This window comes from Eubalaena glacialis, chromosome 6 (genome assembly GCF_028564815.1).
Source record: "Eubalaena glacialis isolate mEubGla1 chromosome 6, mEubGla1.1.hap2.+ XY, whole genome shotgun sequence".
Classification (NCBI taxonomy): domain Eukaryota; kingdom Metazoa; phylum Chordata; class Mammalia; order Artiodactyla; family Balaenidae; genus Eubalaena; species Eubalaena glacialis.
Genome location: NC_083721.1, coordinates 70225060 through 70252991, shown reverse-complemented (window position 1 = coordinate 70252991; position 27932 = coordinate 70225060). Strand labels below are relative to the sequence as shown.

At 37.7% G+C, this 27932-nt stretch overlaps 1 protein-coding gene across 1 annotated transcript in view; it reads left to right on the top strand.

The window, feature by feature from the left end:
* The window catches only part of HACD2 (3-hydroxyacyl-CoA dehydratase 2), an 86632-nt gene that overhangs the window by 37207 nt on the left and 21493 nt on the right, over positions 1-27932 (top strand). Inside the window, exon 4 of the mRNA XM_061193178.1 lies at positions 19774-19862. Coding sequence (XP_061049161.1) covers positions 19774-19862 — 89 coding nt within the window. The remainder of the gene's footprint in view (positions 1-19773; positions 19863-27932) is intronic.

The window sequence follows — 27932 nt, the reverse complement described above, 5'->3', positions numbered from 1 at the left end:
GAAGGAGAGGTGACAATGCTTTTTGAAACCCTTTTCCACTCTAAGCAAATTCACCTCTGTCTTCACAGAATAATTCCTCAACTTTCTTACCTTAATGGAAACCTCACTCTCCATAAGGACAGCACTTCCCTTGCTGCTTCTCAGAGTGGGGCTGTTCACTCTTCCACCTGGCCATTCTCTCTCCTAGCTCTCTTCCTATGCCTTAGGTCACCTGCGCCAGTCCTTAGATTCTTTCATGGGCTCTTCTTTCTCTCTGTGTCCCTCAAATATTGGTATACTTGGGCTTTGGTCCTTAGCCTTCTTCTTCTTCCCTGTGCAGTTTCCCTCTTTGACCTCACCATACCTTCCCCATAGCTTCATTGGCTCCCACATATTCTCTTCTGGGCCACACCGGCCTTCTGAGTTTCCAACCCAGCTGCCCAGATGAACATTGCCACTTGGTCCCTCTGTGCACACCACAAACTCAAGATGTATAAAGCTTAAGTCATCATTTTATCTCGGACCTGCTTTTTCTCTTATTCTCTGGATCTGTTAGTGGCATTCCCAGTTTCTACTAGTTACCTAATGAGAGACCTAGAGGTAAGCTATGACTCCCCCACTTCTTTGCTTTTTTCACCATTTATCCCCCCCCCACACCCTTCTCTCTCACTCGCTCGCTTTTCCTTGAAGGAACATTGTTTCTTTGCCTTTCCATGTTTTTATTCTCTCTGTGCTCTCATGTCTTCCTCTGAAATCTCTCTACTCTTCCTTCTTTTCCTCCTTGCCTTTTCTTCCTCCCCTCTATTTTTCCTGCCTCTTCATTTTTGCTCATTTTCTCCATTTCTTTTTCCACTTTCTTCCTCATCTGTCCCCTCTGCATTTCCTGTTCTCAGACTCTCCTCAGCCCTCATTGCCCAGGTATGGTCATGCCTCTACTCTTCTTCCTTTAGAGAATTTGAGTTAGGATGAGACAGCTTGAGGCCAGAGTACCATTTCTAAAGCCTGAGGCAGGGAGAATGGTGTGGACAAGTATCAAATACTTCTATACTAGAAGCCAGCTCACTGTTTTCTCTCTTTCCCTTCTACACCACGAGGTACACTAGTGTTTGTCTTCTGGGCATACATGGGTTTCCAAATGACAGCTCTGGAGTGCTTTGAAAGCCACAAACAGTTAAAACATTGGTGCAGGAAACACCTTCAGAAAGCCTCCAATCTGATAAAAGAGACCTAAATGATTAGGAATGAGGACTTTAACGGAATATCAATCAGTGAGCGTCAACTAATCTTAGTGTGTGTAATGGTGGCTCTTTTTCATAGCCTTCTTGAGACTTGGTTCATCTTTAGTTTTTATCATAGTTGTAACCTTGAGATATATGACTAACAATTCCAGGAGGCAGTTGAGTTGAATAAAGAATGTTTTGAACTCCTAAGTTATTCTGTTAATGACAGCTGCTCAGAAAGGAATCGAGTCTATAAATAATGGCAAATTAGCACCTTGAATAGACTGTTAGGAATCAAATAGACAGTTTGTTCTTATGATAGACTTTTGGAGCTGGAATGTATTATTTCTTTATTGACTTATAAGAAAAGAGAAAAAGTAAAAAGTATGTGACAATATAAGGCAGGAATAATCATTCTACATGTATATATGTTTAATGTATGTTGTTTAATTTTTTATTAAGTAAATAGAGTAGCTTTTGAAGGGACATTGGGGATATGTTGTTCTACCCTTCTGCAGTGATTAAAATGGTTACTGCTTCCAGGGAATGAGCAGACACTCAAAATCATTTTTTACTTAATTTATAGTTACATATAATTATATAATTACATATTACATGTAGTTACATATATGTGGGTATATATTTTATATATATAACATGTACATTATATGTGCTTATACATATATATAATTACAGATAGTTATATAATTATACAATTTGTATAATGTAATTACACATATTAATTACACAAATTTTTATATATTTTACACAAAATGTATTAAAATATAATTTTATATTGAAAATATGGTTCTGATGAAAGGTTCTGTGTTTATTGATACATTAAAATTACCCCCAAACTGAGTGACTTAAAATCACAAACATTTCCTATCTCATAGTCTCTATGCTTCTGGAATTCAGAAGCAGCTTAGTCGGGTAATTCTGGCTCAGCCTCTCGTGGTTGTAGTCAGATGCCAGCCAGGACTGCAGTCAGCTGAAGACTTGACTGGAACAGAAGGATGTGCTTCTGAGATAACTCACGCACATGGCTATTGGCAGGGGACCTCAGTTCCTCACCACTTGGTCCTCTCCATGTAGGGCTGCTGGAAAGTCCCTTATGATACGGCAGCTAGTGTTCCCCAGAGTGGATGATCTAAGAGAGAGGGCAAAGAGGAAGCCACAGTGCTTTTTATGATCTAGTCCCTAATATTACACACTATTACTCCTACCTTTTTCTTTTTCAAAGCAAGGCACTAAGTCCATCCTACACTCAAGGGGAGGAAAAGTAGGCTACCTCTTAAAGGGAGGAGTATCAAAGAATTTGTGGGCATATTTTAAAACCATCCACAAGCTTGTTTTGCTTGATTTTCTCCTTCCTGTAGTTGGAGGTAGTATAGCTTAGTGGTTAAGAGCATGGACTCCGAAGCCAGACTGCCTGGGTTTGATTCTGCTTCTACCACTTACTCATTGTGTGATTTAGCGCAAGTTACTTACCTTCTCTGGACCTCAGTTCCCTTCATCCATACAAGGAGAAAAATAGGGACTTCTCTGGTGGTCCAATGGTTAAGACTCCACGCTTTCACTGCTGAGGGCCTGTGTTCAATCCCTGATCGGGGAGCTAAGATCCTGCATGCCGTACAGGGTGGCCAAAAAAAAATAATAATAATAATAATAATAATAGCACCTATCATAGGAGTTGTGAGAAGTAAATTAGTTAATATAAGTAAAGGATGTAGAACCATGGCTGATGCATAGAATACTCTCAATTAATAGTAGATTTTCGTATTATTGTTGTAGGTTGAGCAACAACATAGCCTAATTGTTTCTCCCTTTACTTCTATATAATTTAAAGTAAATCATGGTCTAACAGATAGCACCTAATACAGAGTTTCTGGTCATCTTGGCAAGTACTTTAGGGATACATGGTAGGAGCAAAATAAGCTGGTGACACTCGGTGTAGATTCCACCTATAGTAGAATAGCCTGTGAGGGATTTAGCTTCATAATGACACACCATGAGAAAATGGTATTTCTCTCCACTCTGAAACTCTAACCTCAAAAGAGGTTTCTCCTAAACTTTACAGGAACCTGCTCTGGGATATGTGATCTGTGTTCATTATTCTTAGGGTTCATTCACACATTCAGCCCATAAAAATTTATTAAACTTCTTTGGAGTTCAAAACAAAGTGATTCTTCATAGTACTTTGTTTACTGTGAAGAATCAAGTAAAATACATATTTTGTAGCTCTCTAGAGTTTATCTCCTTTCATATAACATTTTCATCTTAGATCTGTGGGTGATTTGCTTAGATAGAGTATGGTGCTTATGGGTGGAATTTTTTCTTTAAAATAATCTGTGCAGGGGGAAGAGGGTAATCACATTTCCAACACTGTTAACGAAAAATGATTTATTTAAGGGCAATGAACTATTTATGATAGTTAAATGTTGCAGTAAATACTGCAGTTATATCTGGTAGATCTTGACCTGGCAAGCCACATTCTTGGCTCCAGAAAAAATGTTTTTAAAAGATGCTCATGAATACCACATGTCAAAATTGCAAAAGAGAGCAGATTTTTTGCTTTTGTTTTTGGACATAAAATATTAGTGATTTTTTTTGAGATATGAAATCTGGTTTATAGATGATTTAGGAAATTGTTAACCAGAAGAAAATATTACACCAAACTTCCACCATCTTTCTTACAGATGCCATTAGTCTTCATGACTGGAAAGTGTAATTGGAATAGCTTCTTTTTAAAAGTGTTACCTTGTCCTGCACTCTGATATACTTTGACTTCTTAAGTCTACTCAAATTCCCTTCAGATTTTTGGTTCATTTTCTCAACTGTAAAAGAAAGAGTATATAAGTAGGATTGCATTTGGCTATACGTGCCAGAATTCTGACTACTGTGCGTTAGCCAAATAGGAGTTTCTTTTTCACGTTTAACAAGAAATCTGTCTTTCTGCTCTACCGTTCACGGAAGTGTGTCACTTTTGTCTTGGTGCATGTGGTCCTGTAGTTATAATATGGCTGTGATGAGTTATGTGGTGTCATGTCACATTACAGGCAGAAAGTGGCTGCACAGCAAGGCTTTCCAGAAACTGTTTATTTTTCATTGGTCAGAACTGTGCCACATGGCTTCCTCCAACTGCAGGGGATTCCAAAGAAGCTAGTGTTTTAGCAGGGTACACTGCTATTCCATATAAGATCAGTGCTCTGTTAGTAAGGAAGAGAGAAAAATGCACAGTGAATAATCAACCAGTAGTGGTTGCCACAAAGGATTTGAATGGTTGCTCAAGTCTTGAGCCAGTAGAGCAATCCATGAGTCCATCCACTTGGCAACAGAATATAGTGATATTAGAGTACTTGATGTGAATAATTAATCTGCTTTATATTTTTAAAGTTGGATTTGAAAATTAAAAACATAGATTGGTTTACCTCTAGACAATATGTATGGTCATAAATCTCAGTACCCCTAAGTAATATACGTGATCATAAATCTCAGTAATGACCTTATATATGATCAGCTCCTCCCAGCAAAGTCTTTATTAGAATAAGGGGTACCTGAATAAATAAACTCTTCCAAAAGCTGTTTGCAACTTAGATTTTTGATTACATGTGATTTTTTTTTTTTTTTTGCTAAAATAATTGTAAATCAGTTGTGTGTGAAAACAGTTATACATTGTTTTGATTGAACTTCTACCCATTTTTATTTTTAACAGAATTTGTAATATGGTGGCTATTAAATCATGTTGTGGTGATTTTTTTTTAAGTGAAAAGGCCTTATTTCTAAAATAACCTTATTTCTATATAAAAGTGACACATGCATATTATTTTTAAAATCAGCTAATACTGAAAGACATAAAGAAGAAAGTAAAAATCGATTTAATCTAATTACTGAGAAATAGTTATCATTACCTTTTTGATATACATTTTAATGCATATAAAGTATTTGTATTTTAGGATAATGTATTTTAGGTGTTTAAGTAATATATTTAGGAACTATTTGTGAACATACTTCAGGGTAAATAAGTATATTAACTGAGATATCTCTTGACATAAAAATTTGGAAGGCTTCGAATAAATAATTTCATTTCAACCTTGAAAAGGTAAATGAAAGTTACTGTTTAATTTTCATTATTCATAGCTAGAAGTTTTTAAAGTAATATTTCTGGAAAAGCTTGACATTAATAAATCCTTACTGATTTTGACTTATAACAAGAAATAAAAGGTTTTGCTCTGAGCCTAGGATTTCCTTATACCTCCTTAAGCCCATTTTTTTATTTGGGGGGTTCACAATTGAAATATATTCAGAATAATAGCAGATGATTGGTATGAAAATAGAAATTTTTTTTACAATGACCCTTTAAAGTTCTGTGTAGGTTGGGCCTTTTTGTACCTGAACATTCATTTGCCTATCATTTTCAAGCTGCAGATATATTCCACCTCTCTAGTTAAATTTAGCTGAGGAATTGTTAGGTTCAGGTTATAATTGCTCTTTCTCTTCTCTTCACTTTCCCAGCCTCTGCAGTACTTTGACAAGCTTCACTCCTCCTGCAAGTAGCGTTTTCAGTGTGTGTCTTTTATGCACTGTCGACAGGCTCTTTCCATGTTCTGCTGGCCTCCTACTCAGTGAATGCCACCACCGCCTCCACCCCCGCATTAGTGCAGGAATGGGAAATAGAGCTGGGCAGAGTCATTGTACTTTTAACATCTACTGTATGAACAGCCCTCAGTATACCCTTTCTTTTATCCTTCTTAGATCTCTTGCTTACAGTAAGAGTCAAGTTACCTGCAAATGGTTCTTAGTGCCTTGATTATGGGCTCAAGGTTCAAATATCTGGGCTTTCCTACAAGTATGGGTAACAGAGTGAAAATACTATGTTTCCCATTTAAATGCCACCTTAACATTATTTATTGGGCAAATAACATTATAAATATAACAAGGGAATTCACTCTAATGTAAAGGAAAAAATGCCCTAAATTCTGCAAGTCTAGTCAGCAATTTTGTTTTTCTGTGTTTCCTTCCAGGCCTGGTCTACGTGCATATACGGTTTTTACATTATTATAATCAGAGTGGCTACCGTTTGATTGAGTTTTTTCCTTTAATATAACCATTTTTTTACATAATCTCTATAGTGATACTTAAATGAGTTTATTTTTCAAATAGGTAATTCATTAAAGGGTATACAGGGAAAAGTGAGTCCCTGTCCCACCCTGGTTCTCCACTTATCCAGTTCCCTTCACCCTTTCCAAACTGCTTTCCTTAGTTTCTTGTGACATAACAAGATATATGTATTCTTTTTTTTCAAGCTTGATTTTTCTCCCTTTACCAGTTTTCAGAATAATGTGTTGGTTTCCCAGAATCCTCTAAAGAAAACCAGCACAAGTTTGTGGGGTTTTTTCCCATATACAATATTTTTTATTCTTTTTTTTTTTTAAATAAATTTATTTGTTTATTTATTTTTGGCTGTGTTAGGTCTTCGTTTCTGTGCGAGGGCTTTCTCTAGTTGCGGCGAGCGGGGGCCACTCTTCATCACGGTGCGCGGGCCTCTCACTATCGTGGCCTCTCTTGTTGCGGAGCACAGGTCCAGACGCGCAGGCTCAGTAGTTGTGGCTCACGGGCCCAGTTGCTCCGCCACATGTGGGATCCTCCCAGACCAGGGCCCGAACCCGCGTCCCCTGCATTGGCAGGCGGATTCTCAACCACTGCACCACCAGGGAAGCCCAATATTTTTTATTCTTTATAAGGGTTCAGGGTTTGGCTTTAAATCAGGCAGCAACACTTCTCATCAGTCTAACAGCTCTGTCACCATGTCAAACTGACTTCAACTAGCAATACTTCATTAAACCCAAAAGGAAAAGCAGTTTCAATTTTGAGGAAAAAATCCAGTTCTGAGAACAATTGACGTTAGTCTGTAAGTTAAAACAAAATGAGGGCTAGCGTTTCATGTTGCTTTATACACCGTTGTCCTCATACAGAACCAGAGGTGTCATTTTCCTGACTCAGGCAGGCACTGATACTAATGGATGCACGTTCATATACACGTGCACGCGCACACACACACCCCTTCCTCCAAACAACACAAATCAGAGCATGTCAAAGGGACAGTGAAGGTCTTTGCTTCTTATTTTATCATCATGAACTCATGAATTTTAACATATCTGGTGTGATTCAGTCCATTGTATCTCTTCTTTTTAATGCTCAAATTGACCATCTTTGGCCAGTGGGAGCATCTTCAGATTGTCTTCCGAGTCCTTTATGATAGAACCTCAGTCACCTTTTTAGTGTCCTTACTCTCTGATATGACAGGGTGTTTCACGCTTATCTTGTATTCACTGATATTTTTTAATTACAAAATATCTCACTGAATTAGATGTATTGTCATGCCTCCCAGTGGAAAATGTTTAGGTTGTCCCCATTTTTAAATATTAATTTTTCAACCAATGTCTGTTGATATGTGAACTTTTTAGTCTTTGGATTATGCCTTTTGCATACATTTTCATATGTAATTACTAATTCAAAGAGTATGAAGACTCTTTTAACAAAAATATTGCAAAATTGGGACTTCCCTGGTGGTCCAGTGGTTAGGACACTGCGCTTCCACTGCAGGGGGCGCTGGTTTGATCCCTGGTCGGGGAACTAAGATCCCACATGCTGCAGGGCGGGGCCAAAAAAAAAAAGCCAAATTGAATTGCAAAGGATTATTTTTAATATTCACTAAGTTAATCATATAAAATCAGAGGTTACTCTTGTTTCTTACTTTTTTGCTAATTATGAAATTGTATATACTTCCATGTTTGTTTATTATGTTCTTTATTATGTGAATTATCTACTTACGCCCTTTGCTTATTTGTCCATTAGGGTCTTGATTTCTTAAAAGACAAAAACAATTGTGTCTTTATGTGCTTCGAATGTTAACCTTTTGTGATATTGGTTGCTAATACTTTAATTCTGTTATAGCTATATATTGACCAATAATTAACCTCTTTGTGAATAACCACCAAATTTTAAACATAAATATTAATTTGTTGTATTCAACTATCATGTAAGCCTGGCAAGTCACTTTACCTCTTCACACCTCAGTTTCCTCATCTATCAAGAATTGAGTCGAACTTGATCTCTTAGATCCTTTCCAACTCTGACAGCCAAGATTTTCGTAGCTAAAGATCACCATATTTAAATAACCCTTGTGGTTACTTGCTCTTTTAAATAAAGAATCTTTCCCAAGAAAGCCTTCTTTCACAACCTTCTAGTAAAGTTAAACTTCATCTTCAATCTGCCTTCCCTACTCACAGGGTTTGGCAGAACTCTGAGAAAGAACATGGTTTAGTAGAAGTGTATTTCTTGGTTTGCTTAAGTGAAATCCTGTGATTGTTGGTTTTTTCAAGTAGTAAGGAAATGATTATACTCTCAAACTTGATGTTAGATCTTCTGTTATTTCCAGTAAGTGACAATCAGATTGGGTTCAGCCTTTTGAAAAAGCTTTACATAATAGAATTTTCTTAAGTATATTAAGACAAAACTTGGTAAGTGTAAAAATAGAGATACTAATAAATCTTTTTTTTTTTTAAGAAAAGCTTATGATGTAGTTTTGCTGGTGAAATGTATATGAACTATCCCTATTTCAAGGCTGCACTTAACAGTCTGATCTCAAACACCTGCAGCTCTATGAACAGTAAAACTAATCAGATGGCAATTTGCTATTGGAATGCTAACTATAATATAGAGGTTTGAGTGAGGTTCCATGACTTATAATTGACTTGTTGTGTCCTCTTTGAGAATGGCTTCTAATATTTTTATGTTTTCATCTTTTTCAAAATGTATCTCCCTTTTATAATATGTTATCTTCAGAATGGTTGGAAATGTGTCATTTTTTTTATGTTTATATTTTGCTCTCATTCAGAGATTAGACTTCCAGTAACTTTGTTAAAAATGGAGACCCCAAAAGTAAACAAACAAATGAAAAGCCTCTGGATATTTGATAAAACCCTCCAGAGCTCATTTCCTTCAGAGGCCTCTGGATCTCTTAAAGCCAGTTTACTGTTACTTTTTACATGTAAGAACCTCAGTTGGGCTTCCCTGGTGGCGCAGTGGTTGAGAGTCTGCCTGCCGGTGCAGGGGACACGGGTTCGAGCCCTGGTCTGGGAAGATCCCACATGCCGCGGAGCAGCTAGGCCGTGAGCCACAATTACTGAGCCTGCGCGTCTGGAGCCTGTGCTCCGCAACAAGAGAGGCCACGATAGTGAGAGGCCCGCGCACCGCGATGAAGAGTGGCCCCCGCTTGCCGCAACTAGAGAAAGCCCTCGCACAGAAACGAAGACCCAACACAAGCCATAAATAAATAAACAAATAAATAAAAATTAAAAAAAAAAAAAAGAACCTCAGTTAACTGGAAGAGCAAGCTAGTGGCAGACACTCTGAGAGCCGACTATCTGAAACAGGAAACAGTAAAAACAAACAGAAGAGTGTATAGAGGACATCCAGTAAACTTGAAACTACTACTGTAGTCAAAGCCATTTTACATATAAGTACATGGCTTAAACCGAGCCCCTGGCCTTCCCTGGCAATCCAGGGGTTAAGACTCCACGCTTCCAATGCAGGGGGCGTGGGTTTGATCCCTGGTCAGGGAACTAAGTTCCCACATGCCCGGTGGCGTGGCCAAAAAAAAAAAACAAAAACGAGCCCCTAGGTTCTGCTTTTTTCATGTACACTGAATTATACGTGGATTGTTTTCTCTCGTTACATTAGTCATAAAGGAGCTCTAAGCCAAGTTTGTGTTCTGCCCCAAGCAAGTGTACAGGCCTTCACCACATCCATTTAGGTATTGATTTCTCCCATGGTTTCAAGAGATTTTTTCTACCCCTTTTTCCGTACACTCAACTTCCTACCTTATATTTTTGTTATGTATCATAGTGCTTTTCCAGCTTTACTCAAGTCTGCCTAACATCTGTGAGGAGTATAGTTACTCTCCAGGGGTTTGAGAGTAAAGACCAGATAACTTGCCATAAATATGAAGCACTTTTGAAGTCCCCTTCTTTATGTTTTAATGTAAAAATGGATTTCCCCCCAGAATTTCAGGGAAAATTAATGAACCATGAAGATGCGTTATATATATCCTGTGGCTTTGTCTCCTAAAGTGGAATTGCTTATGTAGAGGTAAAATTCCAATGAAAAACACCTGAAATTGTTCATACAACAGTACAAGTTAGTATCGACTCTCAGTGAGTCCAGCACAGGCACTTTTCCCTCCAGTGTGGAAAGTGTTTACTTTTCCTTCATTTGAATGCCGGATAAAATAATTGGCTCGCATTTAGGGCCTCATTAGGTGAATATTATATTATCTTTGAACAGTAAAATCACAATCAACATGGCCAGGAGACCTGAGACCACCACTCACTCCGGTGCACACATTCACACTGTGAAATGCTGGGTAAAGTTGCCCGCATGAAGTTATTTTTCTATCTTATTTTCTTTTGGTTGAGTTCATACTGTTGAGTTTGAGTAAGTTGACTGCTAGTAGCATGTCGCTGGATTGGACCCTAAAGCACATATTTGGGGTATACATGCCCTCTGTATTTAAAGTTTTGTCACATAAAGGGAAAAGATTTCATTCTAACTACACGGTTTTTCCCAATGCTAGACACATGAAGTATCATTGTACCTGATTTCTTATGCTTTCCTTTATATCCATTTCAATTTGGTAAAAAATAAGCACTTAGTAACATTATCCTTTTAACACAAAATGTAATGCCATCTTACAGTTTAGTATATCTTTTTGAAATGCCAATCTCAAATAAATCCAGAGCTTATCATATAAATACCATAATTTTGCTGTTGATTTCAGTGTAAGACACAAATTTCTTTTGTCAGAGCTCAATAAAGTAAGTGTGGTTATGATAAATATATTGAAAATTGCTTTCTGGGGGGGTCAGGTGCTGCAAGCCCAAGAGGCATGGCCAGTTTTCTATGTTCTGGAAAAAAAGAAAAGAAAATTGATCTTCTGTCATTCCTTCTTTAAAAAACAAAAGAAGCCAGTCATCTTCCTCCTTGAATTTCATACTCCCACCCTTCTCTTCATTTTGGCCAGAAATATTTTCTGTTTCCCTAAGAATAGCTTGTACTCTAAGAGAAAATATTTAAGAAAATTCCTATTTAAGATTGGAATTAGTTCAATTCCAGAATTATCTTTTGCTGATGCCAAATGTTTCATTTCTTGTTAAGAATGATGATTTTATTAATTTAAATTTTTTAACTGTTTTTTATGAGTTCAAACAATGTGTAAAAGTACATAAAGTTTTTAAAACATTGTACCAGTAGTGCTAATCGTCATTTATATTAGATAAACATCATCCCAGGGAGCATTCTTTTCACATATATATTAATATAAGGAAGAAAGAGTAGATGGATAGAAAAATCAAGTTATATAGCTTATGCTATACATGCTCTTTTTCATTAAAATTATTGAGTTTGTAAAAAAGAATATGGTATAAAACCTTTAACCATGAGAGATATATTATTTACTAAAAGGCCCCTTAAAGTTTAACAAAAAGATTATGAAAAATTTAGATTAGAATTACGTTTAACAATATTTTAGGCAATATCTCTTAATTCTTCCATCTCTTCTTCCCTGACTCCATTTTTAAATTGTTACTAATTTAATAGTATTACAAACTATAAGCATTTATACTCTGTTCTATAACCATAATTGTTTTGTCTTAGTGTTATATATGAATGGATTCATTGCCTACTATGGGCCCTTTTGCCATGACTTCTCCATTCCTGAGTTCTTTATTTTGATTTATATCTTGTTTGGCTGAATTTCTGACAACATGTGTTTCTCAGGGTCAGTCACATAGGCATTGTGTGACAAGTTCATTCATATTTAGTGATGTCTACCTTTTGCCATTACACTAGAATGACATCTTGTCTGGGTGTAATATTCTTGAACATACTTTCTTTCCCTCAGACCTTTGTAGTGTTGCTTCATTGTCTTTTGACATTGAATGTTGCTGTGGAGAAGTCTGAAGCCAGGCTGATTTTCTTGCCAGTTTGTAGGTAACTTGCTTTTTTTCCTGGATCCCAAAGTATTATTTTTTTAACCAAGAAAGTTCTTGGTTTTACTTATTCACTATCAGTTGTTTTCTGGGATACAGTGTATTCTTTCAGTACAAATTTAGTTCTTTCATTTCTTGGATTACACCCTTAAATACATTTTCTGTTCCATATATTGGGTTTTCTACTTTGGGGATAACAATTATTCTTGTGTTGGATTGTCTTTGTCTTCTGTAATTATTATCTTCCTTCCAGTTGCTTTAATCTTTGACTTTTCCCCTAAATGCAATGCATGCTTTATTTTATTTATTCTTGATTTAATTTTTTTTTGGCTTAAAACGGCACCTTTTTATTAGCTCATAATTCTATAGGTCAGAAGTCTGAGTGGGCTCTGCTGTGTTTTCTGCTTAGGATTTCACAAGGCCAAAATCAAGGTATCAGCTGGGCTGGGTTCTTATCTGGAGACTCTAGGGGAAAATCTGCTTCTAAGCTGTTGGCAGATTTCAGTTCCTTGTGGTTATAGTGCTGAGGTCCCGTTTCCTTGCTGATTATTGGCCTGAGGTTGCTCTCAGCAATTGGATGCTGCTCTCCAGTCTTTGCACATGGCCTCTCCATCTTAAAAGTCAGCAGTGGTGCCTCAGATCCTTCTTGTGCTTCAAATCTATCTGAATTCTCCTCCTGCCGTCAATGCATGCTTTATTTTTGTTTTTTTCTTGCATTATGTTCATATGGTTGCCATGTCTTTTCGTCTTGCTAAAGGGCAAGCAGCCCTGTCCAGCCATTTTATTTGCTGTGTTACTGAATCCTCCCTGACTGCATTTCCACAGTATTTAAGATTCAGTTGTCTTCGCCTCTAAGCTACAGTTTAAGGATGAAGGTTTTCCTGATTTATGTATTTTTCTACATGCTGAGGGCATGGTGGTAGGGCTTAGGAGAGTACACAGATATTAAAACATAAAGCCTCAGTAATTAAAACTGTATGCATGTATTGTTATAGAAAGATCATCAGGATATTTTTAAAAGAAGAAAAGACTCATTATGGAGAAAATTGGAAAAAGAGTGTATAAATGTATCTTTATACATTGACTTACATATTTGCTGTTGTATACCTAAAATATATCTCTGGAATGATAGACAAAAAATTAATTGGTTGCCTGTAGGAAAGGCACCTGAGTGGTAGTAGGATGAGACTGGGAGGGAGACTTTTCTCTGTGTATCTTTTTATACTTTAAAAGTTTTGAACAGTGTGAACAAATTACTTATTTAAAAACACGTGAGCTCTTCCTTCTCTTCTGAGATTTAATCGCTTCATCCTGGGATTCCTCAACCCTGTAGAAAGTATATCCTGTCCTCATAGGGAACTTTGTACCAGTCTTCCAACTCTGTGGGGTCTGAAAGGCTTAGTTAGCCTTTCTGTGAGGTGGCTCCCAGTTAGTTACTTCCCCATCACTTTCCAGCCTCCACGTCTCTTACACTCCAGTCAGAAATTTGTGTTTCTCTCCAAATCTAGGCCTGTTAGTGAAAATTCTTGCGATTTTGTTGATTCACCAATATCACTTTTTGGGAGTTGGGAACAAAGCAGGAGGTGTGCAATAATCCTTTCTTGGCTAGCACTTTTTAAAATATATGGCATAAAGTTGTACCCCATTCCTTTCTGGTTGCTGCTAGTGATTTTTGTTGTTGTTATTTAATGTTTATTACTTTTAGCTCAATGGATTTGGAATTTCGGTAGGGAGATTCTGATTTCAATTTCCATCATTTAGTTTAATTTCTGGCACCAACTTTGTGTCTCCTTTCTTGCTTTGGTAGTGGGCTCCGTCTGAACACTATCCTACTCTGCTCCCAGCCTGTGTTGCCTTTCCTGTACTTAACTTTCAACCTGGTCTTGGTCATATGTAGCCAGTCTCCCAGTCCCACTACCCTGGCCCTTGTGAGGGTTGCACCAGGCAGGGAGGATTTCTAGTGCTACTCAGCTTTGCAGGGCTCAGCTGTTTGGAGAGTCCTCAGAGCACCCTGGTTCTGGAGAAACAAGAAACTGATTGCCGAATCCCCTTTATACAGCTTTTACTTATTATGTGCACTCACACAAGTGCCTGTGTTTCTTTTATCTGCCAGTGTTTCGCTTCAAAAGTTCACTGCCTTTTCAACGTAAATTCTCATAATTGTTTCTCAGTGTATAACCTTGCCTTGCCAAAGATTCACACTGCTGACAGAGATATCTTTCTGAAACCAAGAAGTACTCATGCCATTTTCCAATTTACAAATGTTTAGTAGCCCCACATCAACTTCAGGAAAAACGTGCTAAAAATAAAAGCTATCCCAAAGTAAATCAGTTATAGCCTGAGAGTGTAAGTTCATGAGGGCAGGGACATTTCCTTCACTGTTGTAACCCTAGCATGAAGAACAGTACCTGGCATGGAGTAGGTACTCCAAAAATGTTTGTTGAATTAAATTAACAAATAATAGATATCTAGTAACCATTTTGAATGAATTTTGATCTAGTAATAGCTTACTGATAAGATGGCAGAATCTCTCCGTCATTTGGAAACAACCAACTGAAGCAGTCAATAAAAAAAAATGTGCGGTTTGGGTAGTTTAAACATGCTATGTTAATGAACATTGTATTCAAATAAAGGGTAATGGTATAACAAATGTTAACACAGTGGGATTGACTGTAAGAAGTCTAGAAAAGAAAGAGGATCTGGTCTGTCTTATCTATCTATATTCCTCATTCCACAAGGATTTGTGTTAACTTAAACACAAAATATAGTAATGTAGTATGCTTCATATTTGGCTTGAAACTTTCTGACTACCAAGTTGAAAAGGGCAACTGAGTTATATAATTCTTATCATTGGAGAGGAATGATGAGAGGAGAGGAGAGGAGCAAACACTTCTTAACATTAAGTTTCTAAACAAATTTCCCACTTGAGGCTTTATAGAAGGGGCATTGAGTGATAGGGTGGATATTACACTGCATACCATTCCTACAGCAAATAAGGTAATAATTTTATAACCAGTTCTTATGAAACCGACCTGATGATAACAATAAACCCAACTCAGTGATGTCAGTTCTTTTCAGAGCTAAAATAATATGTTTCATCTGTGAGGCCCTCTATTGTTTGTCTGGCTTGAATCCAAGGATAAACTTGGAGCTCCTGGACTTCAGATGGTCTTCCCCATGAAAGGGTTCGTTTCTCCCACTGGCCTTTTTACTGATCTGTTAGAGAAGGCATTTTGAGATTGGGCTGTCAGGTGAGGGCCAGAAGTGCTATTTGCTGGGTGACTGGTTGAGGTAGATTCATATGCTGTAGAAGCTAAGTGAGAGTTGGTATGGATGGCATCACTTGGAAAAAATTCAGGTGCCTAACTAGGCAGATTCCCTGGATAGGGAATGCAGAAGCACCTGCAGGCAAAGCCAGAAACATCTCTGCATCTGCATCAAATTAGAAAGCATCGATTGGCTTTTTATTCCCTAACTTACTAAGATTTAAATTTACTGCTGGGGCTGTGCTAAAGCAGGCACTCTTGTATGCTGCTGGTGGGAGTGTATATTGATACGAACTTTTTGGAAAGCAATTTGGCGGTATATTTCAAGAGCTTTAAAGGCATTCATGCCATTTGACCTAGCAGTTATACCTCTGGGAACTGTCCCAAGGAAATAATCCTTTTTTAAAAAAAGGGTCTAAGCCTCAAAAAATTTTAAGTGTTATTTGTAATACTGCATTACTTCATTTAGAGTATCAAGAAATTGGAGCTAAAGCAATTATACTCCAATAAAGATGTTAAAAAAAAAAAAGAAATTGGAGAAATTTAAATGTCTCACAGAAGGAGAATAGGTAAACAAATATATTCAACTCAAAGGAATATTATGAATCAAGTTAAAAATTTTGAAGAATATGTTGTAAGATAGAAAATTTCTTAAAATGTTAAATGAGAAAAGCAAACCACAAAGAGTATAAACAATAGAAGTTGAACTGTATTTAAAAATATACTTAGAAGAAAAGACTGGTGGGAAATTTACCAGAAAAGTAAATCTTTGTTTTTGGTTACCAAAACTTACTTTTAAGGAAAACAATCAGATAATTTTTGTTTAGCACTTTTGAAAGGGAAACATATATAAATATTCATGTTTCCTAGAAAAGGGAGCTTTATAGTAGAGAAGGGATAATTAATAAAGTTGTATGTAACTGAATTGTGATATTCATCTTCAGATCTCCCAAATGCCTCTGTTTAAAGTCACACTTACAAAGCATTCTGATTTTGACAGCACAAAAAAGCACCCCTAGATGAGGGTCTCTAAAATCCCAGTCATTTAGTAATTACAAAGGCTGTGCCTCTATTACAAGTGAATAAATTGACATTTTGGTTTATTAACTAGGATTTGACTAATGAGTCAGTCTCCCAAGAGCCTGGTTCTTGCTCATGAGTGGCATAAAATTAGATTTTTGAACTTGGAAATCTGAGGTCCAGATCCTGGACTTTTTTGATCCCTACCCAAATATAGCAGCAGCCCTGGAGCACTGCTCAGACCGTTAGCAGTCTAGCCCATTGTTTCAGTGGTAAAAAAAGAAAGAGCAGAAATAAAAGGGGGAAAAAAAATCATGTTTTTATGTGATGAGCTGGTCTTTGAGTTAAAAAAAAAAAAGAAGCTAGAAAGAGTGGTGATCTTTCCTTGAGTAGCAAGTGCTTAATAACTCATTTAGGAAAACTTTTGTTTGTCAATCTTTTTTAGTTTTTCTTATTTGAAATGCGATCTGGCTAAGTATATACACTTAATGTTTGACTCACTAATTAGCCTCTTTGGCAGTATTACGTATTATATCATCAGGCTCTGTACTTCATTCGTACATATTTTTAAATAAAAGGTTTATTCACATATCATTCAATTCATTCATTTAGAATGTACAGTTCAATATTTACAGTTATGCAACCATCACGATAATCAATTTTAGAACATTTTCATCACCCCAGAAAGGAACCCTGTACCTATTGGCAGTCGCTCTCCATTTTCTTCCTAACCTTCCAGTCCCAGGTCACCACGAATCTACTTTCTGTCTCTATAATTTTGCCGACTCTGGACATTTCATGTAAATTGAATCATACAACATGTAATCTTTTGTAACTGGCTTCCTCACTCTGCATAATGCTTTAAGGTTCATTAATATTGTAGCATGTATCATTACTTCATTTCCTTTTATTTATTATTTATTACTTTTTATTTATTTTATTTCTAATGTCCCATTGTATGGCTTTGCCACATTTTATTTATCCATTCATCTGTTGATGGACATTTTTAATATTTCCACTTTTTGGCTAATGTGAGTACCACTACAAACATTCATGTACAAGTTTTTGTGTGGGCATATGTTTTCATTTCTCTTGGGTATATATATTCCTAGGAGTGGAATTGCTGGGTCATAGGGTAATTCTGTATTTAACATTTTGAGGCAGACTGTTTTCTAGAGTGTCTGCACCATTTTCTCATCCCATCAGCAATGCATGAGGGTTCCAACTTCTCCACATCCTCACCACCACTTGTTATTATCTGTCTTTTTAATGATAGCCATCCTAGTGGGCGTGAAGTGTATCTCATTATGATTTGAATTTGCATTTCCCTAATGATGCTGAGCACCTTTTCATGTGCTTATTGACCATTTGCATATTTTCTTTGGAAAAATGTCTATTTAAATTCTTTGCCATTTTTAAATTGGGTAGTTTTTTTTATTGTTGAATTATGAGTTCTTTATATATTTTGTATATATTTCCTTATTATATATATTTGTAGATATTTTCTCCTATCTGGGGGTTTTCTTTTCACTTTCTTGATGGTGTCCTTTGAAGCACATAAGTTTTTAATTTTGATAAAGCCCTTTTTTTTTTCTTGTGCTTTTGGTATCATATCTAATAAACCATTGCCTAATCCAAGGTCACAAAATTTACATCTATGTAAATAACTCTATTCCAAGAGCTTTATAATTTTACCTTTTACATTTAAGTCTTTGATCCATCTTGAGTAACTTTTTATATATGGTGTAAGAAAGTATCCCAGCTCCATCCATTCTTTGGCATGTGGATATCCAATTGTCCCAGCACCATTTGTTGAAAAGATAAATATTTTTCCGTTGACTTGTCTTGGCACCCTTGTTGAAAATCAAGTGACTGTAAATGTGAGGGTTTATTTCTGGACTCTCAGTTCTATTCCATTGATTTATATGTCCATACAGTTATATTTTTCTTTTATTCATTCTACAGAGGTTTATTGAGCATCTTTATATGCCAAGCATTGTGCTTGACATGTCCATTTTACTTGCTTTTGAGAACCAAACCCTACCTCTTCAAAGCCCAGATCTTCTTTAAAACTCATTCTAAGATATAATTTTCTTTCATAGCCAAACCTATAGAGCTTTATATGATTTGCACATGGTCTTTTGGCAAGTTGTAGTTTGTCCAACTATATAAATGTCTAGAAGTCTGAGTGTATTTTAGAGGGCTTAGGAGAATGAAAATTGATCAGGGATAGTCCACTGAATGTATTGAAGATGAGGTTAGTTTTAAAGCGGAAGAAGAATTTACAACCCATGGTGAGGGGTTCCTGGCAGGTGTGGAGTTGCCCACGTGCAACTTGACAGGTCCAGGAAGTTGGTAAGTCTAGTTGCTGGTAGCAGTAAGACCAGAGAGAAATGGTGGAGGGGCTACTGGACTGCATACCCGTAATTCTGCTTCCAGATTTTATTTTTGTAGCAGTTCCTTGCCAGTGTAAAGTTACAAAGATAGGAGAATGTTTTCAGATAATGACTTATTGCTGGGTTTAAGATGAATTAAAGGAGGGAAGAATTTTATATAATGGTGGTGGCTGGTCTCTAGATTGTGGTTGTAGGAACTGAAGGGAGAAGCCAAAGAAATGTAAACTTAGCAGAACTTGATGATTATCTAAAGTAACTAAACATGATTCCAGTGTTATAACTTGAGAACATTGGGAAGATAATTGTACCAATGCTTACTGTTAAGAACAAAGTAAGAAGAAATGGTATATAAACTTTGATTTTGTCCACTTGTTGGCAGAATCTTCAAGTGGGTTATAAAAGATGCCAACTTAACCATTATCAAGTCTGATATCCAGGAGCTTCTAATATTCCAGTGACGCAAATACCATTGATTTTCCTTCCATAGTTGCCTGTTCATATTTGAAACGCATATTGCAAAAGGAACTTTCAACGTCTAATTTTAAAGGTTAAGCAGTGGCTTTATTTTCTCTACCTGTATAAGTGGTTTTGAAAGACCTACGAAAGGTACCTAGATTCTATGGTTTGCTATTGCCATTAACAATTTTATTGTTTTGAGGGAGGAAAAAAGTTTTAATATTGACTACATAGAAAAACATAGTCTATATAGCAATGTAGATAAGTTTCAGTTGCCCATGATGGTTTTGGCTTTAAACATTAAAATTTGGATGTTTTAGAAAATCTATTACATTTTGAAACTTAGTACAATACATTTATTTACCCATCCTAAAATTTCTTTCAGGAATTGTTCCATCTTCTGTTGTCCTGACTTCTTTCCAGGTGATGTCAAGAGTTTTTTTAATATGGGCAGTAACACATAGCGTCAAAGAGGTAAGTGTTTAAATTGACAAAAATAAAATACTATCAGCTTTAACAAACATTAGTCAACTTTTTTTTCTCACATGTGTGTTATGGCTAAAGATGGAACTCCAGGTCATATCAATATAGCCCAGATAAAAATCACTTGTACTATAGGAATTGGGTTACTAGTGGGAAACATACCCCGAATATGCAGTGTTGTAAAGAGAAGACTGATTACACAAAGTCCTGAAATCTCAGTTCCCTTGGAGATTTGGCTGGTATGGATGTGGTCTGCACCTCAGTTATATTTTTCTGCTTTCTTGTTTGGATCCAGCACCATAAACTCTGGACATCTTCATCCTGTAGTGGGACCGTTGTGGAAGTGAGGGACATTAATGCATTCCCAGAACAGTCCAATCTTTGTAGGACCAGGAGAAACAAACTTGTTTCCACCCAGCCCACCAGGGTTAATGGAATTCCCAAGTGTGCTGAGTCTAGTGGTTCTGGGAGGTCTGGGGTAGTGGATACCCGGGCAGGCCCAGGGATGCTGCTTGTAAGAACTGGAGGGAGAAAGACATCATTACCATGGGTGTAAATCTACAACTAAGCTTTCATTTTCTGGTATCAGGGAAGGGAGTTGTTTTCCAGTATGTTTTTGGCTTTTTAAAAGTCAGTTATTACTTGCTAATGTCATCGTGAGGAAGAGTACCTGTAGCCACCAGGAAGATTCATTTTTCAGTTTTCCAGTCCCAGTAACTTATCACCAGCATTATTGGGTTCTTTAGCCTCATGAAATGTGCTAATCCGTTAGCATTATTCTGGTTTTTTCTTTGTCTACTATTACTCTGAAATCCCTGTCAAAACATTTTGTTTTTCAGGATTTATTTAGACAGTTTCATTTGTATTTTAACTAATGATTTTTTTAACTTTTTATTGGCGTATGATATACATACAGAAAAATGCACATAGCTAATGAGTTTTTAAGCAAAATTGACTAAGTTATTGCTTTTGTTATAGATTCACAGACTTTTTCTTTTAAGCTCTTTCACTCCTTGAAGATGTCTGTCTACACTTTCTATGTAGGAAGAATGTAAAACAATCTCATACTTTTACATGATCACTTTTTAGAGTAAAAACAAGATCACATTTCTTAAAAAAAAAAAAAAAAGGCAAAAACAGGCAAGTAAATCCTAATGTAGCATATTGCCCCTTGACCTCATTCTTAATTGTTTCTGGAATAAGGAAAAGTTACTGTTTTCATTGGTTTCAAAGTTCTTTCTATAAATCATTTTTAACCAGTATTTCTTTCTCCTTTACTTTTGTGTATGCACTCTTTCCTTTCCATTTTAACCAGCAACTCGAATTTTTAATTTCCCAATAGTCTTAAGTGACCTAAACTTTATTCCTAATAGTAACTCATTTATATTCTTAAACAGGTAATTATGTACTTTCGATAATTAAATGAAGATAGAGTGTTTTCAACTCTGGAGTGTTTAATCAGTTTGCCAGTAGAGTCAGATACTAGGTGTCCAGGAGCTAATGCTCCAGGTGATGGGTTATTCATGGCCTCTGCTTCTCCTCTCCTCTGCTTCAATAACCACTCCTCTGCTTATTAGCACTTCTGGCAAACGGGGTGGTAGACAGGTAAATCAAAAATGATTACAGTTCAAGTTAAGCAGTTGTTACCATATTGCTGTTACCAACATTTGCCAGGATTTCCTGGGCAGAGCAGGAAGACAGCTTGGCTTAGAAAGCTATTAAATGTCTCTGTGGATTACAGCTATGTCGACCTGGCCATCGCCCTCAGTAACCTCCGGCCTGACAGATGCACAGACTTGACATTTAACAGATGGTTTCACAGGTAGTGTCATATTTGAGCCTTACAGTAATTTAAGTTATATGCTTGTTAGATTTGCATATTCAAAATTGTTTCTCTGCAACCAAACTTACCCAACTTCTACTATTGTTAACATATCATTTTCTTAGGAATGTAGTAAATTTTATTGTCTTTCTGTCACCTCTTGGGTCCTCTTCTTTTCACATATACCCTATTGATTAGTTGACTTACTCCTTTCTCACATAAATAGCATTTGCTGTTCCAAGATCACACTTCTTTTCTCCTCATTCCCCTTTTCTTTGAAAAGAACCCATTCATCGTTTTGTTTATGGCAGTAGATTCCCTCCTGGCCCACCCCAAGTTGCTAATAGCTAATTTGAAAACCTGTTGCTGTGGCATTTCAGAGGCCAGTCTGCTGTCTGTGACCTGTTCCTCACCCCCTTCTCTTGGCCAAAGGCTATTTTTCCTGCCATAGAGTTTCATGTTAGCTATAATTCAGTTTGTTCTATACAACATTACATATGGCTTCCCTGTTAAACTTCCATTCTTCTGTTTTACTGAAACATCTTTAAAATATCTTTATTTTCTTTATATCCAGCTTTGTTTATTTTAATGGTGGGAATCACATAATTAATGCATAGGGAAATTGACCTCAGAAATAACTGCTTCATAAAATATATATCACTTTCTCATAGTAATGTTCAAATTCTTTTCACAGTACTCTGCTTTCATTCTCAATTTGTTTTTACATCATATTTCCCTCTAAAGTGGACACAGATTCTTCATTTTCATAGCATTACATTTGGATTTGGACTCTTGTTCCACCCTCTGTGGCCTGCTTATATTTTCTATGCTCATTCCCCTTGTTTTCCGTAACTGTACATGATGTACTAAGGTATAGCCTCTATACCTTTTAAGACTAGATACTACTTTTTTCATATTTGAGGTATATTTTCTTTTAAGACGCCCTTTAGGACATGCATCCTTACTTGTCATTATAATTCTTTACTGCATGGAATGCTAGTCACACAGATGTCGCCAGGTATATCATAGAACTAAAAGGTGATCAGATGGTTTTCTTTTATGATGTATAAGGACCCACTATCACTAGCAGGACACCTTGATGAGCAGGATATTAAAGAAAAAATGTCTCTATGCTCAAAAGCTTTTTCTTAACCTAAGAAACATAGCAAATAACCTTCCCACTTCTTTCCTTTTAAAAGGACATTTTATATAAGCAAAGTAAAACTTCTGGTAAAACAGACAAGCTCAGGGTGGGACATAGGGTTTGAGGGATACAGGAGGGAATCAGAAATTCTAGCTAACCTGTTTCCTTTCCAGTTTTCCCACCTGACCTCCAGAACTGAACTGGCTTCTTCCCCGTTCCTTAGCCAGGCTGGCCACTGCTACTGCCACATCAGGCCTCTATGGGCATTTGTTCCCCTCACCCTCTGTTTGGGTCTGTGTCTTTGTCTCCTCATTGAACTGAATAAAGATTGACATTTTTCAGAGTGAATTGCAGTGGGAGATGCCACCTTCTGTCCCTCACTGTGACCCCCCTTCAGAAACAGACAAATCCACAGGGCACATATTCTTCCTTGTCCAAAAGTAGCTAAGCCAAGCCCCAGATTCCTGGACACACAGGTAGGCCACTGTCCCTTTTCCTGGCCCAGCCCTCTTTGGAGAAGCCCACACACATCCTCTCAGGAGTTCTTAGTGTAAGATCGCCATGTTCTTGGAGCAGAAGTCCCAGGTCACTGCCATGGGCAGCAGTTGAGTAAGAAGTTGCTGGGCTCTCGCTGTGACTTTAGCCTAAGTGCAACAAACACCTTCGACACTTTACTAGCGGTAATTTGTGTAAAATAGACTATACCCTGGAGTGCTGAGGCTTCTCTCCTTTCTTCCTCACCCTTTGCCACCATTGGAGAAAAGGATGTTTGCCCACATTCCTTTGGAATGTTCTGTAAGTTCTCCTGATTTCACCAGTCAGCTGTTTCCCACTTCTTTCTGGCATGCCACTGGGCTTTGTAACACTCAGTCTGCCATCTCTGCTAACTTCTCAGCAAGATGCCTACAAAAAGCTTGCCATCAGTGTTTAAGAAATTTAGTAACCTCCAGTTCTTTATCATTATGCTGTTTTTTGTTGTTTGATGCATTACAGTTTACAGAGGGCTTTATTAAAATATGTTATAATTATTCACTGTTGACAACTTGTCTCTTGAGGTAGGTTGTAGTCTCCATTTAAAGTTTGGAAGCTAGAGAGGCAGAGTTGTCAAATGGCAGAGTTGAAAAGCAGACTTTTGAATTCACAATCTTCCCACTGCATCAGAACTTGCTCTCACTGGTTAGAAATGTGATGTAAACACATCCTTATTTTTGTGTGCTAACCATACTTTCTTTATCCTGTGTGGAGTTGAAAACCCCCATCTCAGACCCAGAAGCACTTTTCCTCTTCAGCGGTTCTGTCATACCACATGCATATGATTCTCCACTCAGATCGTTTACATGTGAAATGTACAAATCATCTGTAGGCCCTGGGTGCTTGTCTGCAACACTTTGCCCATGTGCTTCTCTGGTTTTTTAGTGCTCATTTTAGGACACTCTGATTAAATCCCTCCGATTAATTAGCCTTTCTCCTTGAAAGTTCCAAGACTATTTTTCATACTGGGGTTTATTGACTATCTGGAACAGAATATCAGAAAGCTTCTTAAAAATGCACTTTCCAGGTCCCGCCCCACATTTGATACAGAATTTTGGGGAGTGGAGACAGAGAATCATCACTGTTATTAAGCTCCTTGGATAATTTGATGAATTCTAAGGTTTGAGAAATGCTCTAAGAAACTGTAGTGTTGTGCTGTAATTTTATTTGCCCTTCTTTTTTCTTGATTTTACTTCCCATTTCTGCTTAGTTTCCTCGAGACCTAACCAAATTTCACCATCTCTGTCCCAAATCTGAGAGCCATAGTCTCATTCTTAGAGAGTGAAAGCCTGGAGTTCCCTTACCCAGCTAAGTGGAGGGCCTAGTTTCTGGTGCCTTCTCCAAAATCTAGTGTCTGTGGAGCTGAGGCTCACTTGCATGTAAGAGGAAGCTTGAGGGGCCCACCTTGAAGGCAGAGGCAGATTTGAAACCACAGCATTAAAGAAGCTAAAGAATCGTTTGTTTGGGGGGCGGGTTGGAGGGAAGGGCTCCATCCTGGGCAGGTGCTTCTTGTTGCCTGGCCAAGGCCACCAGGTAGATCATTTATGATTCCAGGTAGATCGTTATCGTTTCCACCCAAGGAAATACTGCACAAACATCTCTCTTCTTCGGTTTTCTCAAGAAATGTCACCTTCCTTGGACACTTTTGTTATTTTCTAGGTAAGTCAAACTCAGTATTCTAGAACATGGAGGCTTAACAGCCGTAATTTTCATGAGGGGTCGGTGAGTGTGCACTTCGACACTTACACTGTGGCTTAGGACAAAGCACTTCAACTTTCTGAGCCTCGTTTTTCTCATCTGTGACATGGTAATACTGATATCTGTCCTGCTCATTTCACAGAGTTTTTGTGGAGATTAACTGAGAGGAATACATGAAAACAAGGCAGCAGTGTTTAGAAATCAAGGTCTCTAGCATGCAGTTTTTTGCTGAGCAGCTTCTGAAACCCCTTATAAAGCAGTTTCACTTCAGAAGGAATGCTACTTCCTTCATAGATGCCACACAGTTTTTTTTTTCTTCCTCTTTTCCTCTCCTTTTTCACTCTTGTGGAAGCTAGAGGACTAAGTACAGTGGTATCCTCGATACTTCACGATCCTTTTCCTGGAGGATACTCCGTGATCCTTTTCCTGTTGTGTTGCACTATAGGTTTTCCTTCTCTGCTGGGTCCTCCAGCTGGGTTCGCGGTGCGCGCACGCTCTTGCTGCCTCTTGAGGTTGCTTCTCTTGTTGGCTTGTTTCCTGTGGCTGCACATGCTCCTTGTTGTCCCTAATGGCCATCCATGAACATGGGCTTTCGGTTAGGCAGGAAGGGCACCTTCTTATCCATATCATTCAGATGAGGAGCTGAGAGGCTGCATCTGGGGCACGTTGTTCCCTCCTTGGGTACTGTGCTTGGACCAGCAGCCACGCCACTGTCTTCCAGCCCAGGCCATTTCCACAGTGACGTTCCATCTCAGTTAGCAAAGGACATTGGGGTACATTCAGTATCTTTTGGCCCCTTGAGTGCTAAATGTCTAAAGTTCTCCACCCTACTCCATCTATTCCCTTACTTTCTATTTTAAATATTTCTGTAGGTGGATTTGCATCACCTTCACTTTTAAAATTAGCACCTCTCCTAAAGGTAGAAAACCTCATTATTTGATTGTTAATCAGGCACTGTCAGACTTTAGACAACTCCAAGACAGATGTAGCAGTACTTTAATGCCACTTCCGCATCTGTTAATAATGGACACTTAAAGATCGTGTTACTTTTCTCAAGGCTGGATGGTTCACTTTGACATTGAATATATTTAGCGTAGGTGATTTTGGCAAAATCAGGTTGTCTGTTTTTCTCTCAGTGTTTTTCTGTCCCTTTCCAACATTTTCTTGAACCGTGTATAAAAATTTTATTGCAAAATATTTAGATCCTTTTGGGTTCAGTGTAGGTTCACTTCTGATGTTCCATGTTGCATCTTTCTCCCATTGTCTTAGTTCTTTTGTAGTCCTTGGAAAACTCCAGGGGCACTCCTTTGTTCAAAATGTATTATACTCTGTTCTTTGATAGTTAAGTCAGTTGTGTTTAAAATAAAATAAAACATCTTAAACCATGCAAGTGAGTGTTACCACTACATCCTACAAGAATATAGCCCCCTTTGTCAGTTAATAGTTGAATAGGTTCCAGGCCCAACAAAATCAGGAAATCAGTTTCATTTGTGTTTAATGTTAATCTTTTTCTTCTCTCGGCTCTCCTCCACTGCACCCTCCTCCATTGGTGACCCTGCCTCACAAACACCCTCACACTTGAAGTTTCTCGGGACCTTTTCTTTTGCTTTCTTACCCCAAGGGCTAAATCTGACATCATCCATTCCCATTCCTCAATTCTGGCACGAGAGGGAGTAGTTAAACCAGACAAACTCCCTGGAAGATTGCACGGTTATCTTCATTTGGGGGAATGTCATTCAGGGCAGGAAGGGCCAGGGCCTGACCTGTCAGCTCCGAAGGAAAGTGCCCCACTCTGTGAGGTTCCTCTGGGACTCAAAGCCAGACCTGCCCCAGCCTGCCCAGTCCAGACTGCCCCGCAGGTGGCCAGGCATTTCAGGCCTGAGCACTATTAGCTTCTTCCTTTCCCTCTGCCCCAGAACTTCCAGATCTTGGGTTTCCCAGTGCATTTACAGTTCAGTTAGTCTTTTAAAATATTATGCTAAAACCCTTCTCCCCCATTTAATTGATGTTCTGGATGTGTCAGTGGTGTCTCCTACTTTCCTCCTAATTTTTTTTCCTTCTATTTCTGATAATGAAATTTCTGACACAGAAGCTCATTGTTGGAATGCATCCTCTTCAAGCATAAGACATTTTCATACTATTGGGTAGTATCTTAATATATGTAATTGCTGCTACTTAGAAATAGTAGGAAGCCTGTTTAGAGCCAAATCTGGATACTTCGAGTTCTGAGATTAACAAAGGTGTTTGACTTTTGGCACTAGGAAACTGTCATGGAATAGGAATGAGAATGATGAAAGAAAAAAAAAAAGGTTACCTTGCGTGTAAAATAGTAGTTTCCCAAAGAAGCACCTGAGATGAGATTTACAGGCCTGGAGCCTAAGTGGTTTCAGCTTTGGTTATATGTCATCAGCTTGAGTTGAAGAATAAATAATGCAGGGAAGTAAGCCTGTGTCATAGAAGTGTGCTGTCAAGTTGTACTGTCAGTGGAGAGTTACCAATAAGTGAATTTGACACTCAAACCAGTTTTCATCCATGGTTTGAAAGTGAAGTGAATTCAGATGTTTATTTCAAGCCAAAAAGGGTAACTTTTTGGTCCCATATAGTGATAGAAACATGTTGGTTACCAACATTTTTCTTTTGGATATTTCCTCTATCCCAGGACTGTACAAAGGAACTTTTGGTAATGGCAGAAATGTTCTGTCTGTGCTGTTCAATATAGTAGCTACTAGTTGTATGTGAACACATATTGAACCCTTGAAATGAAGTTAGAGTGAATGGGGAACTGAATTTTAATGTAATTTAATTTTAAATAGCCACATGTGACTGGAGTTTACTGTATCGGACAGTGTAGCTGTAGTTGTTCAGT